This window comes from Oncorhynchus mykiss, chromosome 1 (genome assembly GCF_013265735.2).
Source record: "Oncorhynchus mykiss isolate Arlee chromosome 1, USDA_OmykA_1.1, whole genome shotgun sequence".
NCBI lineage: Eukaryota > Metazoa > Chordata > Actinopteri > Salmoniformes > Salmonidae > Oncorhynchus > Oncorhynchus mykiss.
This window is the reverse complement of record NC_048565.1, coordinates 45,515,601-45,531,740: the sequence shown is the minus strand read 5'-3', so window position 1 is coordinate 45,531,740 and position 16,140 is coordinate 45,515,601. Positions and strand designations below refer to the sequence as shown.

Below are 16,140 nucleotides of genomic sequence, written 5' to 3'. Positions count from 1 at the left end.
TATTATCTATTTCACTTGCTATGGCAATGTATACATATGTTTTCCATGCCAATAAAGCCCTTTGAATTTTATTTAATTTAATTGAGAGAGCCCTTCCTCAGGGGTCACGTCAGGTGAGTGTAAAGGCATTAGGGGGACAGAGACATGTGACACCTCTGTCCACAGGCCCAAGTGATCTCACGGCTCTGCTGTTCAATTGAGAGAGGAAGGGCAGTATATCACAGAGATGTTAGAATGTCCAGGGCAGGCTAGGGGGGCTGGGGGCTTGTTGTGTGTAGCAGAGAAGCTCAGTCAAACAGAACGCCCCTAGTACATTTCGTGTCTGGATAATGCCTCTCGTATTTGGTTGTACTGTAAACATCAGGCTCAAGTGATTTGTCAGGACGCTCCATGCTTTTTTACATCTGTGTAATTGGTAGTTTATACATCTGTAATCTAGTCTACACATTGCATATTTATATTTCCCTCTTCCTCCTCGGCCTCTGTCATGTCTTATCTAGCTCAACGTGTGCTGCTTAAAACTAGCTTTATCTCAGCCTTGTGCCACAGTAGCCCTTTCTTTCGCACATGCCAGCACATTCCTCAAGCCCCTCTGACAAACGCTGCTGATTGGCCAACGGGCTTGTGCCTGTTGACTGAAAACATTATTGGGTGGAGCAGGTAAAAGAGAGGTGCTTGCTTTCCCTTTCACCTGCTTCATTGTGAGCTGGCCAGAGTTGTGGGCTCAGTTTACTCAGCTCCGTGTTTGTGGTTCAGTGAACCATGGCAAGCGTAGGTTACCTTCTATGATATTTCACAATGGCTGTTGACATAGAGTTCCAATCCGGCTGAGGAATGAAGTGAAACTACCTGTGGGTTGTCAGAGGAATTAGCAGCATTAGCATACGGATCACTCCAGTCCTGACCAGGAGAGAGGAGGTATTTGTCAACGTGAGTGACTGAGTAAGGTGTCCTGTGTGTGGGTTGGCTTTGTGTGCTATAGGTGAGCGTGCTCACAGACCAAGTGGAGGCCCAGGGAGAGAAGATCCGAGACCTGGAGAGCTCTCTGGAGGAGCACTACCACAAGCTCAACTCCACTGAGGAAATGCTAAAGCAGGTAAGAGACATACTACATTATCACTACTCTATCACTGCTCGGCTTAGAGAGCTAACTGCTGTTGTTTACCTCAACTGGTTTCCTACATACACATAGTCTTGTTTTAGTCCTAGATTAATTGACTATATTTTGTGAATGTGTGATTAGAGCAAGGTTAAAGATTACAAGGTTGCTCAGTAACAAATAGAACGAACAGCCTGTTCTTTTTCTGTTCCTTTAGCGTGAAGTAAGTGTGTGGTAAATTAGTAAGAGGAAATGTGGTTTTCATTCATAACCATCCTACTAACATAAAATACTGTTGCTTGTGAGTGACCAGGGCCTAAGGGGTGGCAAAGCCAGGAATGGACTCCCCAGATAGAATTTGTGCCCCCACCAAATGGTATATGAATTACCCTGCCAGGTTTTGCCAATATTGCACTGCCAGTAGAGCTGACTGGGACAGAGGCTATTTGCCGTGTTAACTCTTTATCTGAGGAGGGGTGAGGGGGGGATGTAATATTTTCTACCTAAAATCCAAAAATGCATTCTGATTGGGCACCTAGTCATGCAAAATCATAAGGTACCACCTTCGTTAAATTGTTAACCTCTTGAAGCTAGGGGGCACTATTTTTATGTTTGGAAAAATAACGTTCCCAAAGTTAACAGCCTATTTCTCATGACCAGATGCTAGAATATGCATATAATTGACATATTAGGATACAAAATACTCTAAAGTTTCCAAAACTGTAAAAATATTGTCTGTGAGTATAACAGAACTGATATTGCAGGCGAAAGGCTGAGGAAAATCCAATCAGGAAGTGCCTCTTATTTTGAAACCTCTGTGTTCATATGCTTGGGATATCAACCAGATTCCTTTTTGCTGTGGCTTCCCTAAGGTGTCAACAGTCTTTAGACATAGTTTCAGGCTTTTATTTTGAAAAATTAGCGTGAAGGATCACATTGTGTAAGTGGAGAGGTGGGGGCTCTCAGAGTGAGTTTGTGCGCAATTGAGTAAAGCGGCCATTGTTCCTCCCACTGTTATGGAAAAAGCTACACACTCGGTTGATATATAATCAAATATATATTTTAAAAACTACCTGAGGAATGATTATAAAAAAACGTTTGACATGTTTCTGTGGACATTATGAAGACTATTTGGAATATCCGTCTGCGTTGTCGTGACCGCTCTTTCGTGTGGATTTCTGAACATAACGCGACAAACAAACGTTGGTATTTTGGGTATAAAAATAATCTTTATGGAACAAAATGGAACAACCCACTTTTATTATTTTGTATATTTTGTTTTTTTGAGATTTGTGAGCACTTATTAACCTCTAGTGACGAGCAATCCCGTATCCGGGAGCGTAATCGTAGCCTCAAGCGCATTACCATAACGCAACGTTTCCTATTCATGAAAATCGCAAATGAAATGAAATAAATATATTCAAACACAAGCTTAGCCTTTTGTTAACCTCTCTGATCCCCCAAACCCGGATCCGGTATCGTGACTACAGCCTCAAGCTCATTACCATAACGCAACGTTAACTATTCATGAAAATCGCAAATGAAATTAAATAAATATGCCATCTCTCAAGCTTAGCCTTTTGTAAACAACACTGTCATCTCAGATTTTCAAAATATGCTTCTCAACCATAGGAAAACAATAATTTGTGTAAAAGTAGCTAGCTAGCGTAGCATTTAGCGTTAGCATTAGCGTTAGCATCCAGCACGCAATATTTCAACAAAAACATAAAAGCCTTCAAATAAAATAATTTACCTTTGAAGAACTTCTGATGTTTTCAATGAGGATACTCTCAGTTAGATAGCAGATGCTCAGTTTTTCCAAAAAGATTCTTTGTGTATTAGAAATAGCTCCGTTTTATACATCACATTTGGCTACCAAAAAAACCCGAAAATTCAGTCCTCAAAACGCGAACTTTTTTCCAAATTAACTCTATAATATCGACTGAAAACATGGCAAACGTTGTTTAGAATCAATCCTCAAGGTGTTTTTCACATATCTCTTCAATAATATATCGTTCATGGAAGCATGGTTTCTCCCCTCAATCAAATGGAAAAGTACATGCAGCTGGCAATTGCGCACCGAATTCCACGCAGGACACCAGGCGGACACTTGGAAAATGTAGTCTCTTATGGTCAATCTTCCAATGATATGCCTACAAATACGTCACAATGCTGCTAACACCTTTGGGGAACGACAGAATGTGTAGGCTCATTCCTTGCGCAATCACAGCCATATAAGGAGACAATGGAAAACAGAGCTTCAGAAATTCTGCTCATTTCCTGGTTGACGCATCATCTTGGTTTCGCCTGTAGAATGAGTTCTGGGGGACTTACAGACAATATCTTTGCAGATTCTGAAACTTCAGAGTGTTTTCTTTCAAAAACTGTCAAGAATATGCATAGTCGAGCATCTTTTCGTGACAAAATATTGCGCTTAAAACGGGAACGTTTTTTATCCAAAAATGAAATAGCGCCCCTAGAGATCAAAGAGGTTAACAACACTGTCATCTCAGATTTTTGAAATATGCGTTACAGCCAACGCTAGACAAGCATTTGTGTAAGTTTAGCATGGCATAATGCTATGCTAGGCTGTGCTGGCAGCAGGCAACATTTTCACAAAAATAAGAAAAGCAACCAAATTAAATCATTTACCTTGGAAGAACTTCAGATTCTTTCACTCAGGAGACTCCCAGTTAGATAGCAAATGTTACTTTTTTCCAAAAAGGATATTTCTGTAGGCTGAGAAATCGACCGAAAATACTTAAACTATAACGCCGAACTTTTTTCAAAATTTGCTCCATAATACCGACAGAAACACGGCAAACGTTTTTTAGGATCCATCCTCAAGGTGTTTTTAACATATGTATTCGATAATATATCCGTGGAGGCAGTTGGTTTCTCATAAGAAACGATTGGAAAAATGGCTACCTCAGTATTTTACGCAAGGTTTTCTCCCGGAGACACCATGCGTCCACTCGCCCTATATGGTCTCTTACAGCCATTCTCCAATGGAAATGCCTAAAAAGACGTCACAATGCTGCAGACACCTTGGGGAAAACGTGGAAAACGTAAGCTGACTCCTAGCTCCTTCACAGCCATATAAGGAGTCATTGGCATGAGGCGGTTAAAAAAATGCGGCACTTCCTGATTGGATTTTTATCTAGGTTTCGCCTGTAACATCAGTTCTGTGACACAGACAATATCTTTGCAGTTTTGGAAACGTCAGAGTGTTTTCTTTCCAAAGCTGTCAATTATATGTATAGTCGAGCATCTTTTCGTGACAAAATATCTTGTTTAAAACGGGAACGTTTTTCATCCAAAAATTTAAATAGCGCCCCCTATATCCAAGAAGTTAAACGACTCCATTGACACCAAGTTCGTTCTCCTGCGCCTGACTTCGCTGCCACCAGCACGCACCCATTAGAGAATCACCGAACCGAACTATGGAGTCAGCAGGAGAAGGTACCCCGGCCAGTGAGGTGGAGGAGCACGTCAAGGAGCATGCAGTTATGCTTCACCATCTTGGCGCCGCCATGGATCGCGTTGTCCAGACAATGGACCGCTGGGAGAGACAGGGAGATCTTTCAGCACCTCCATAAGCACAACCGGGGTCTCTCGTGAGCGCCCCTTTCCCATCTGAATCCAGTGGGATCCGTCTCTCCTTGCCCCAGGAGTACGACGGGAGGGCTGCGAACTGCCAGGGGTTCTTATTGCAATTAGACCCGTATCTGGCCACCGTCCACCCGGCTCCATCGGGCCGTGAGAGGGTGTCCGCCCTTGTCTCATGCCTCACCCGGAGAGCCCTGGAGTGGGTCAACGCCGTGTGGAGGGAGATGCGGCGTTGGACCAGTTTGAGGAGTTCACCCGCCATTTCCGGGAAGACTTCGAACACCCGCCCGAGGATAGAGAGGCGGGTGAGCACCTCTACCATCTGAGGCAGGAGACGAGGAGCGCCCAGGAGTTTGCCCTGGAGTTCAGGACCCTGGCTGCCGGCGCGGGATGGAACAACAGGGCCCTGATCGACCATTAGCGTTGCAGTCTGCGCGAGGACATCCGTCAGGAGCCGGCCTGCAGAGACACCACCCTCACGTTTGACCAGCAGGTGGACCTGTCCATCCGGCTGGACAACCTGCTGGCTACTCGCGGATGTTCAGATCGGGGTCTGGTGGTTCCATCCTCCCGCTTCCCCTCTCTGATACCCATGGAGCTGGGAGGGGCGATGCGCAGGGAGACCGGAGGGGGTTCCCGCTCGTGCACCATCTGTGGCCGCAGAGGTCACACTGCCGGTCGGTCCCGGGTTGGTTCCTCTGGGAATCGAGGCAGCAGGCAGGGCGCTCTGGCGTCACCCCAGGTGAGACGGCGCCATTCTCACCCAGAGCCCTATATGCACATATGTTTGTGTCTGTCACGTTCCCTGAGTTTTCCCCGCATTCCCAGCATAAGGCGCTCGTCGATTCAGGCGCGTCTGGGAATTTTATTTCTAGAGCTTTAGCCTGTAGTTTAGGGATCCCCATCATTTCCATGGATGTGCCCTTCCCCGTTCACACCTTAGATAGTCGACCATTAGGGTCAGGGTTGATTAGGGAGGTCACCGCACCTTTGGGCATAGTGACGCAGGGGGGTCATACGGAGAGAATTAGTCTCTGCCTTCTTGACTCTCCTGCGTTTCCCAGGTGTTGGGCCTACCCTGGTTAGCTTGTCATAACTCCACTGTTTCTTGGCCACAGAGGGCTCTCACGGGGTGGTCGCGAGAGTGCTCAGGTAGGTGTTTAGGGGTTTCCGTTGGTGCTACTACGGTGGAGAGTCCAGACCAGGTCTCCACCGTGCGCATTCCCCCTGAATATGCCGATTTGTCTCTCGCCTTCTCCAAAAAGAAGGCGACTCAATTACCACCTCATCAACGGGGCGATTGTGCGATAGATCTCCTGGTAGACGCTGCACTTCCCAGGAGTCACGTGTATCCCCTCTCACAGGCGGAGACGGAGGCTAGGGAAACATATGTCTCCGAATCCCTGCGAAGGTCCTCCACTTCACCCGCCTCCTCAAGTTTCTTTTTTTGTGAAGGAGGGAGGTCTGTGCCCGTGTATTGACTATCGGGGTCTGAATCAGATCACTGTGAGGTATAGTTACCCGCTACCGCTCATAGCCACAGCGTCAGAGTCAATGCACGGGGTGCGCTTCTTTACCAAATTAGATCTCAGGAGCGCTTACAACCTGGTGCGTATCTGAGAGGGAGACGAGTGGAAGACGGCTTTCAGTACCACCTCTTGGCACTATGAGTACCTCATAATGCCGTACGGGTTGATGAATGCGCCGTCAATCTTCCAAGCCTTTGTAGACAAGATTTTCAGGGACCTGCACGGGCATGGTGTAGTGGTGTATATTGATGACATTTTGATATACTCCGCTACATGCACTGAGCATGTGTCCCTGGTGCGCAGAGTGCTTGGTCGCCTGTTGGAGCATGACCTGTACGTCAAGGCTGAGAAATGCCAGTTCTTCCAACAGTCCGTCTCCTTCCTAGGGTATCGCATTTCCACTACAGGGGTGGAGAATGAGAGTGACCGCATTGCAGCCGTGCGTAATTGGCGGACTCCCACCACGGTAAAGGAGGTGCAGCGGTTCTCAGGGTTTGCCAACTACTACCGGAGGTTTATCCAGGGTTTTGGTCAGGTAGTGGCTCCCATAACCACACTGCTGAAGGGGGTTCCAGTGCGCTCGCAGTGATCAGCTGAGGTGGACAGGGCTTTTAGTCACCTGAGGGCTCTGTTTACCTCGGCTCCCGTGTTGGCCCATCGGGATCCCTCTTTGGCGATCATAGTGGAGGTGGACGCGTCCGAAGCTGGGATAGGAGCTGTGCTCTCTCAGCACTCGGTTACGCCACCAAAGCTCCGCCCCTGTGCCTTCTTCTCAAAGAAGCTTAGCCCGGGGGAGCGAAACTATGATGTGAGGGACTGGGAGCTGTTGGCTGTCATCAAGGTCTTGAAGGTGTGGAGACATTGGCTTGAGGTGGCTAGACACCCTTTTCTCATCTGGACTGACCACCGCAATCTGGTTTTGGATCGTTTTTCAAAGTCCTGTCGTCTCTTCTCTTTGCCCGGTCTCCATACGGCCCTACAGACTGCGGAGGCCCTGTTTAAACACGTCTTCCGGCACTACGGGGTGCCTGAGGATATAGTGTCTGATCAGGGTCCCCAGTTCACGTCGAGGGTCTGGAAGGTGTTCATGGAACGTCTGGGGGTCTCAGTCAGCCTTACCTCAGGTTTGCACCCCGAGAGTAACGGGCAGGTAGAGAAAGTTAACCAGGATGTGGGTAGGTTTCTGAGGTCTTATTGCCAGGCCAGGCCGGGGGAGTGGGCAGCGTTCGTGCCCTGGGCAGAGATTGCCCAGAACTCGCTCCGCCACTCCTCCACTAATCTCTCTCCCTTCCAGTGTGTATTGGGGTATCAGCCGGTTCTGGCTCCTTGGCATCAGAGTCAGACCGAGGCTCCTGTGGTGGACGATTGGTTCCGGTGCGAAGAGGAAACATGGGCCACCCATGTCCACCTTCAGCAAGCTGTGCTGCGCCAGAAAGTTGGTGCAGACCACCGTCACCGCAGTGAGGCCCCGGTGTTCGCACCGGGGGACCGGGTCTGGCTCTCAACCCGAAACCTGCCCCTTCGCCTGCCCTGTCGGAAGCTGGGTCCGTGGTTTGTGGGGTCATGTCACGACTTCCGCCGAAGTCGGTCCCTCTCCTTGTTTGGGCGGTGTTCGGCGGTCGACGTCACCGACCTTCTAGCCATCACTGATCCATTTTTCATTTTCCATTGGTTTTGTGTTGTCTTCCTTCACACCTGGTTCCAATCATATCGATTACATGTTGTGTATTTAACCCTCTGTTTCCCCTCTTGTCGGTGATTGTTTGATTGTTTGATTGTATGTTATGTGCAAGATATGTTCTGGTGTGCGACGGGTTTTGTACCCACTTTTATTATTTTGTATATTTTGGTTTTCTGAGTTTTGTGAGTACTTATTAAACGACTCCGTTTATACCAAGTTCGTTCTCCTGCGCCTGACTTTCCTGCCACCAGCACGCACCCATTACAGTAGCTTTGGTAAGTATTTTTTTTAGCAGCGCACTGAATAATTGTAGCTAGTTGGCTAAGCTTTGATCAGCATGGCTATCCGAAACTGTCTGGGCACTGTTAAGAGCAAAATAATTGAGGACCACCATGTCGAAAGCCATGCCAAGCTCAACAAACAGCCTGCAGGACCGACCACCGAGGTTGAGGAGCCTAGCAGCAAATGTAATACTCGCCCATCCCCCACACCACCTGCTGACCAACAAGATCGAGATGAGCCCGGGCCAAGCGCCAGCAGCACGAGGGTAACATCACAACAAGCACCTGCACCTCCGTTACCCCAGCCACTAGACCTGACGACCTGTTGAATCTAACCAAAACTGAACTAGTGGAATCAGAGTTTATTTTGACTCGCACATTCTTGCGAAGTGAAATCGCAACCACAGCCAGCAACAACAAACGGACCCCACTCAGGGTTCTTCAAAGCTACAGCGGGCCTTCGTCAGCAATGACGATTGTGCTGTTGGCACTGAAACGCGATTAACATTTTGGAGGCATCTACAGCAATGTGCGAAATTCCTTCTTCACCCTGAAGAACGTATTCAGTGAACACAGCATGTTACGGCAACGAAAAGCCCAGCTTGTCCAGCTGGCATTTGAGAGGGGACCTGACAAGTACATTTTGCCAGGAAGGAGAATGGAATCAGGAACTTCTCTTGAGGTTCAACACTGCATCGGGAGGCTGCTGCAACTCGTCTAAATTGTAAGTTACAACCTTGATGGCCCTCGCCGCCGTGCCAGAATGATTTATTCATTGGTTTTCCCTCATGTAAGCCTACTGGTTGTTTGGCAAATGTTTGTATAGTATAGTTTAGGCTTTTGCTTTTACATCAATGCATATTTTAGATGTATCTGTGATTCCTAATGTCATTGTTTGCTTTTGCACAAAGTTTGTCACTCAGAAGATGGAGGGAAACAAAGTTCACTTCCTTTCGGTCTTACAAGGTGACTTCCTATGGCTTACTGACTCCATTGTGTTATAAGAGCAGAGATTTTTATGGGAGTGGGCTCTACTAAAAACAGACAGCATAGTCTTTCTGAATTTAAAACAGCACAAAAAATGTGACTCTAAAAATGTCCGCTCTAAGTGCACTGTATAGTTTAGGTGCACCCATATTAAAATAGATTTACAGTTGAAGTCGGAGGTTTACATACACTTAGTATGGAGTCATTAAAACTAGTGGAAAATTCCCGAAAATGATGTTGTGGCTTTAGAAGCTTCTGATAGGCTAATTGACATAATTTGAGTCAATTGGAGATGTACCTGTAGATGTATTTCAAGGCCTACCTTCAAACTCAGTGCCTCTTTGCTTGACATCATAGTAAAATCAAAAGAAATCAGCCAAGACCTCAGAAAAAAATTGTAGACCTCCACAAGTCTGGCTCATGCTTGGGAGCAATTTCCAAACGCCTGAATGTACCACGTTCATCTGTACAAGCAATAGTACACAAGTATAAACACCATGGGACCATGCAGCCGTCATATCGCTCAGGAAGGAGACGTGTTCTGTCTCCTAGTGATGAACGTACTTTGGTGTGAAAAGTGCAAATCAATCCCAGAACAACAGCAAAGGACCTTGTGAAGATGCTGGAGGAAACAGGTACAAAATTATCTATTTTCACAGTAAAACGAGAGCTATATTGGCTTAACCTGACAGGCTGCTCAGTAAGGAAGAAACCACTGCCCTAAAACCGCCATAAAAAAGCCAGACTACGGTTTGCAACTGCACATGGGGACAAAGATTGTACTTTTTGGAGAAATGTCCTCTGGTCTGATGAATCAAAAATAGAACTGTTTGGCCATAATGACCATCTTTATGTTTAGAGGAAAAGGGGGAGTTATGCAAGCCGAAGAACACCATCCCAACCGTGAAGCACGGGGGGTGGTAGCTACAGTTTTGCTGCAGGAGGGACTGGTGCACTTCACAAAATGGATGGCATCATGAGGCAGGAAAATTATGTGACTATATTGAAGCAACATCTCAAGACATCATCAGGAAGTTAAAGCTTGGTCGTAAATGGGTCTTCCAAATGGACAATGACCCCAAGCATACTTCCAAAGTTGTGGCATTATGGCTTAACCTCTAGCGTCGAGCAAACCCGTATCCGGGGGCGTAATCATAGCCTCAAGCTCATTACCATAACGCAACATTAATTATTCATGAAAATCGCAAATGAAATGAAAGAAATATATTCACTCACAAGCTTAGCCCTTTTTTAACAACACTGTCATCTCAGATTTTCAAAATATGCTTTTCAACCATAGCTACACAAGCATTTGTGTAAGCGTATTGATAGCCTAGCATAGCATTAAGCCTAGCATTCAGCAGGCAACATTTTCACAAAAACAAGAAAAGCATTCAAATAAAATCATTTACCCTTGAAGAACTTCGGATGTTTTCAATGACGAGACTCTCAGTTAGATAGCAAATGTTCATTTTTTCCAAAAAGATTACTTGTGTAGGAGAAATCGCTCCGTTTTGTTCCTCACGTTTGGATAAGAAAAAGATCCGAAAATGCAGTCTCTACAACGCCAAACTTTTTACCAAATTAACTCCATAATATCGACAGAAACATGGCAAACGTTGTTTAGAATCAATCCTCAAGGTGTTTTTCACATATCTATTCGATGATAAATCATTCGTGGCAGTTGTGTTTCTCCTCGGAAGCAAACGGAAAAATACACGCAGCTGGAGATTATGCAATAATTGCGATGGAGGACACCAAGCGAGCACCTGGTAGATGTAGTGTAAAATGGTCAATCTTTCAATGATATGCCTACAAATACGTCACAATGCTGTCGACACTATGGGGAAACGACGGAAAGTGTAAGCTCATTCGTGACCCATTCACAGCCATATAAGGAGACATTGGAACACAGCGCCTTCAAAATCTGGGGCACTTCCTGTTTGAAATTTCATCTTGGTTTCGCCTGTAGCATCAGTTCTGTGGCACTCACAGACAATATCTTTGCAGTTTTGGAAACGTCAGAGTGTTTTCTTTCCAAAGCTGTCAATTATATGCATAGTCTAGCATCTTTTCGTGACAAAATATCGCGCTTAAAACGGGAACGTTTTTTTACCCAATAATGAAATACCGCCGTCAGAGTTCCAAGAAGTTAAGGACAACAAAGTCAAGGTATTGGAGTGGCCATCACAAAGCCCTGACCTCAATCCTATAGAAAATGTGTGGGCAGAACTGAAGAAGCATGTGCTAGCAAGGAGGCCTACAAACCTGACTCAGTTACACCAGCTCTGTCAGGAGAAATGGGCCAAAATTCACCCAACTTATTGTGGGAAGCTTGTGGAAGGCTACCCGAAACGTTTGACCCAAGTTAAACAATTGAAAGGCAATTTTACCAAATACTAATTGTATAAGCTTCTGACCCACTGAGAATGTGATGATAGAAAAAAAAAGCTGAAATAAATCACTCTCTCTAATATTATTCTGACATTTGACATTCTTAAAATAAAGTGGTGATCGTAACTGACCTAAGACAGGGAATTTTTACTTTGATTAAATGTCAGGAATTGTGAAAAACTGAGTTTAAATATATTTGGCTAAGGTGTATGTAAACTTTCGATTTCAACTCTAGCTGTGTGTACCAGGACACCGTGCCAAACAGCCTTTGGATCATCAAAAGTGGATAGGTCTTGTTGCTGCCTTATGTGCCAGTAGGATGTAAGTAAGCCATGTTTGTTGTGGCGGTAGGGAGGGGGACAGGGTGAGAGTTGTCCAGTTTGTGCTCTTACCATCAGAGACAGGGGTGAGGGGTTATGAGTGGAGAGGAGCCATTGAGCAGTGTCTGCTGATGCCTCTTATTAGGCTGTGTGTGCATGCCAAACATTGGCACACACAGCTACCCAATTTAGGAATCAAAAAGCCCTCTGTTTGGGCTTTTCAACTGCTCCTTTGTCTACTCTGTGATTTTGTCTCATCCAGCCGGTTTGCTCCCCATAAATGGCAATGGTAAAAAGTGCATTTGTTGTTTTTCAGTTTAATTGACCTCAAATTCCGAGCAGATTTTTTTATTTTTTTGTACATAAGCACAGGTCTAGGGGAAAACCTTTTTTTCCCCCTCAGGTTGTCATGCAGAATATACAATAAATGTTTATTTCTGTTTAGAGACCACAGCCACTGGTGTCTACTGTCTACAGTGCTCTGTGGTGTGGCTGGTATCTCTTAGCAGGTCCCTTGTGTTTGACCTTTATCGATAACCAGACACTGTCTATCTTCACATTGTTTGGCTCCATTGAAGTTTTTAATGAGATCTGTTTAAACAATGTGTGTGGTGTGATTAGGAGAGGTCAATGGCAAGGTTGATCTTTGTCACTGCTGTTCTGAGCCTGGAATGGAGATAGCTCTTTTCTGAGTGTCAAGAGAATGCTTCTCAGTATCTGCTGCCAGTTCCAGCAAAAGCTAATGGGTGAGTGTGTTGGGCAGATTATTTTGTCAATCGACTCATCAGACCTATACTCACTCAGAGCGAGTGTGCAAAGCTGTTATCAAGGCAAAGGGTGGCTACTTTGAAGAATCTCAACTATAACATATATTTTGTTTTGTTTAACACTTCTTTGGTTACTACAGGATTCCACTTGTTATTTCATAGTTTAGATGTCTTCACTATTATTCTACATAGTAAAGAAATAGTACAAATAAAGAAAATGAGAATCGTGTGTCCAAACTTTTGACTGGTACTGTGTGTAAATGTGGTATTTCAGCTTTTACATTTTTTATAAGTTAGAAAAGAAAAATAAAAAAATATGATTTTGCTTTGTCATTGTGTATCGATTGATTTAATCAATTTTAGAATAAGGCTGTAACCTAACAAAATGTGGAGAAAGTCAAGGGGTTTGAATACTTTCCGACAGCACTGTATTAAAGCAAAAAATGCCAGAGAACCCAGGAGTTATCGTAAGACAACTCCCGACAAGGGCCAGGATACAGCCCTTGGAGGGAGTTGTCACACGATAATTCCGGGATTGGGTTTGAGAGCATTATTGCTTTTCTAAAACAGTTGCCAACATATTTCTAAAAATATGAATGCATTTCTTTCGTAAAACATTATTTTAACTAGGGATGCACAATATCGAACATATCGGAATCGGCCGATATTAGCTAAAAATGGCAACATCGGTATCGGCCCGATGTCTAGTTTAATGCCGATGTGCAAAACCGATGTCAAAGCTGACGTGCATACCTATTTAACGTAGGTACATGACGTAATGACGCCAAGTCAAATTTGGGGAAATTAAGTGTATAGGCTTTTTTTCCAAGGGAGATGAAGTTGAGTTTCCTGCCTGGGCTGCGTGAGAGTGGAATTATGACATAACCATGCCATTGTATTTTGTGAGAGTTGTTGTCCCACAATCCCGCATAAACAACTCCCGCATATCAACCACTTAGCATCCAGGGTCCAAACAACCCATTTTATAATGCAATGTGTTCTATTTAATTCTGTGATTCCAACAACCAGAATGTCATCGTGACATCCTCATTCTGAGAAAGGAATTATTCAAAGCAACCATGACAACAAACACACACACACACTAAAGGCTGGTTAGCTACCTTGTTATCTGGCTAGCCGCTGACAATGTCTTAACTTTAGAAATATTTTATTCATTATTACAGGAAAATAAATTCACAAGATTCATTATTAACAAGTTAATGGCGAGCTAATTTTAGAATGTTCACTCTCATCGCTGTCTCAGTCAGTTAACCATGACAATGGATGCAGTGACAGGGTCAAAGTTGATCTTTTTTCATCAATCTGTGACAAGGAAACCGACAGTCCCAGTGACGGTCTAAAGACATTGTAATTATCTACAGACATGTCGATAGACAAAGTATTAACCAGCCTAGCCTACCCCTTTCCTGCAGTCAAATAACGAAGAGGCCTCATGGATGGAATTAATCAACATTATTATTGTTTGTTTTTTACGCCGAAAGTCCTGTCAAATGGTTTTTAGATGTTTCAGTCTTCTGTGATGTATATAAAGTGTATTGTTGGGATGCAAACAATTTTTTTTAACACATTTCAACTCTATATCTGAGATGGTACAGGTGTCTTCTTTTTTAAGCCCATAACTAAGTGTGTGAGGTGTATACTTTTGTTTCAAAGTAGATTTGTTTAAGACTACCAAGAAACACTCTGCGTGACCCTGTTTTAGCCCACTGCAGTAAAAGGCTAAGAAGGAATATTTGCTATTAGAGGGCCAGTCCAGTCCAGGATTGCAGGTTTGATAGCTTGACCTACCACACATCCCCCTTCCTTCTCCCTGTGTCCTACTTGACCAAGCAGGTGAGGGTACAGTTGCAGAGAGTCAGTGGCATCTTAGCCGGTCTAGTGGTTCCAGATCTCTTTTGGCTGTTTAGCCAACTATGGGTGTTGTCTGCCAAACATACTGTATGTCTTAGGAGTTGGTTATACGGCACCAACAGATCTGCGACCAGGCTAGTGGCACCTTGGGTCTGCTGAGAGGTCTGACAGACTGACACACCTCTGGCTCTGGTCCCTGGCCCAGGGAAAAGAAGAGGTCCTGTTTCAGAGGGACAAAGAGGGGCTTGGCCCCGGACTCTGATCACTGTCTCGGAATATCATCATTGGTCTGATCACTGTGTCTGACTCTGAACGCCTGAGTGGCATGTTGACCTAGTCAGGCTAGTCAGCCACAACACTCAGAATGAGAGCCCATAGCAGTTCAACACAGTCCAATCAAGCCTAGATAAACGGATAGTTGGATATCAGAACGCCACAGCCTGCAGAGCTAGTTAGGAAGGGCTGATAATCCTGCATGTGTTTCACTTCTTAGTTAGTTCAAAGGAAGGATTTCATCAGGCTTAGCCAGCTAGCTACAGTGTCAGCTGTTGGGCTTTTACAGAAAAGACCTTCAAATTGCTTCTAAATGCTCTGCTGATCCCACTCGAAGTAATACCGGTGTTGGGTTGCAAATGTCACAGGGTGCCACAACTTATTTATCCGATTTTATTTTCAATGTATTTCCCTTGAGCTGTGGTGATTACAGGGGTTTACATACAGTCCGTCTACACAGACTGTATAGGGTTCTTCGGCTGTCCCCATAGGAGAACCCTTTGAATAACACTTTTTGGTTCCAGCTAGAACCCTTTTGGGTTCCAAGTAGAACCCTTTCTACACAGGGTTCTACATAGAACCCAAAATGATTCTACCTGGAACCCAACAGGGAACCTGGAATGAGAAAAGGTTATTTTATGGGGACAGCTGATAAATGAATGAAAAAGGACAGCTGATAAATGAATGAAAAAGGACAGCTGATAAATGAATGAAAAAGGACAGCTGAAAAATGAATGAAAAGGGACAGCTGATAAATGAATGAAAAGGGACAGCTGATAAATGAATGAATGAAAAGGGACAGCTGATAAATGAATGAAAAGGGACAGCTGATAAATGAAAATGGCGCCGGAAGAAATGGCAGCAGTTTTACGGGTGCCCAACCAATTGTGCTGCTACTGTTATTTTTCACTGTCTTTTTACTGTTGTTTTTGTTTCTTTACTTACTTATTGTTCACCTAATACCTTTTTTGCACTATTGGTTAGAGCCTGTAAGTAAGCATTTCACTGTAAGGTCTACCTACACCTGTTGTATTCGGCGCACGTGACAAATATACTTCGATTTGAAGAACCTTTTTGGAACCCTTTTTTCTAAGAGTGTATGTGTCTGCCTGGTGGTAGGGAGTTGTTATTTTTCATGTGATGTTACCAAGTGTCTTGTAGTAAAGGTGCGCTATCTCTGAACAATTTATCTACAAAAGGGTATTGGTCGGGGTATTTAGGATAGCTTATTGCAGATCATGCATTTAGGCCAAGGCCTATGTATTGCTGTCTTGGTAAGGGACACCTAATTCAAAAGTATGATGGCAAGTTATTTTAAGGAGAGAGTA

General features: G+C 44.5%; 1 protein-coding gene across 7 annotated transcripts in view; it reads left to right on the top strand.

The window, feature by feature from the left end:
- LOC110523834 (liprin-beta-2) overlaps positions 1–16,140 on the top strand; it is a 110,429-nt gene that overhangs the window by 55,341 nt on the left and 38,948 nt on the right. For all 7 annotated transcript variants that reach the window (XR_002473493.2, XR_005051864.1, XR_005051866.1 and 4 more), the window contains one exon: positions 983–1,096. Coding sequence is in view for 1 of the 7 variants with exons in the window: in XM_036978445.1 (XP_036834340.1) it covers positions 983–1,096 (114 nt within the window). In the remaining 6 variants the exon portion in view is untranslated. The remainder of the gene's footprint in view (positions 1–982; positions 1,097–16,140) is intronic.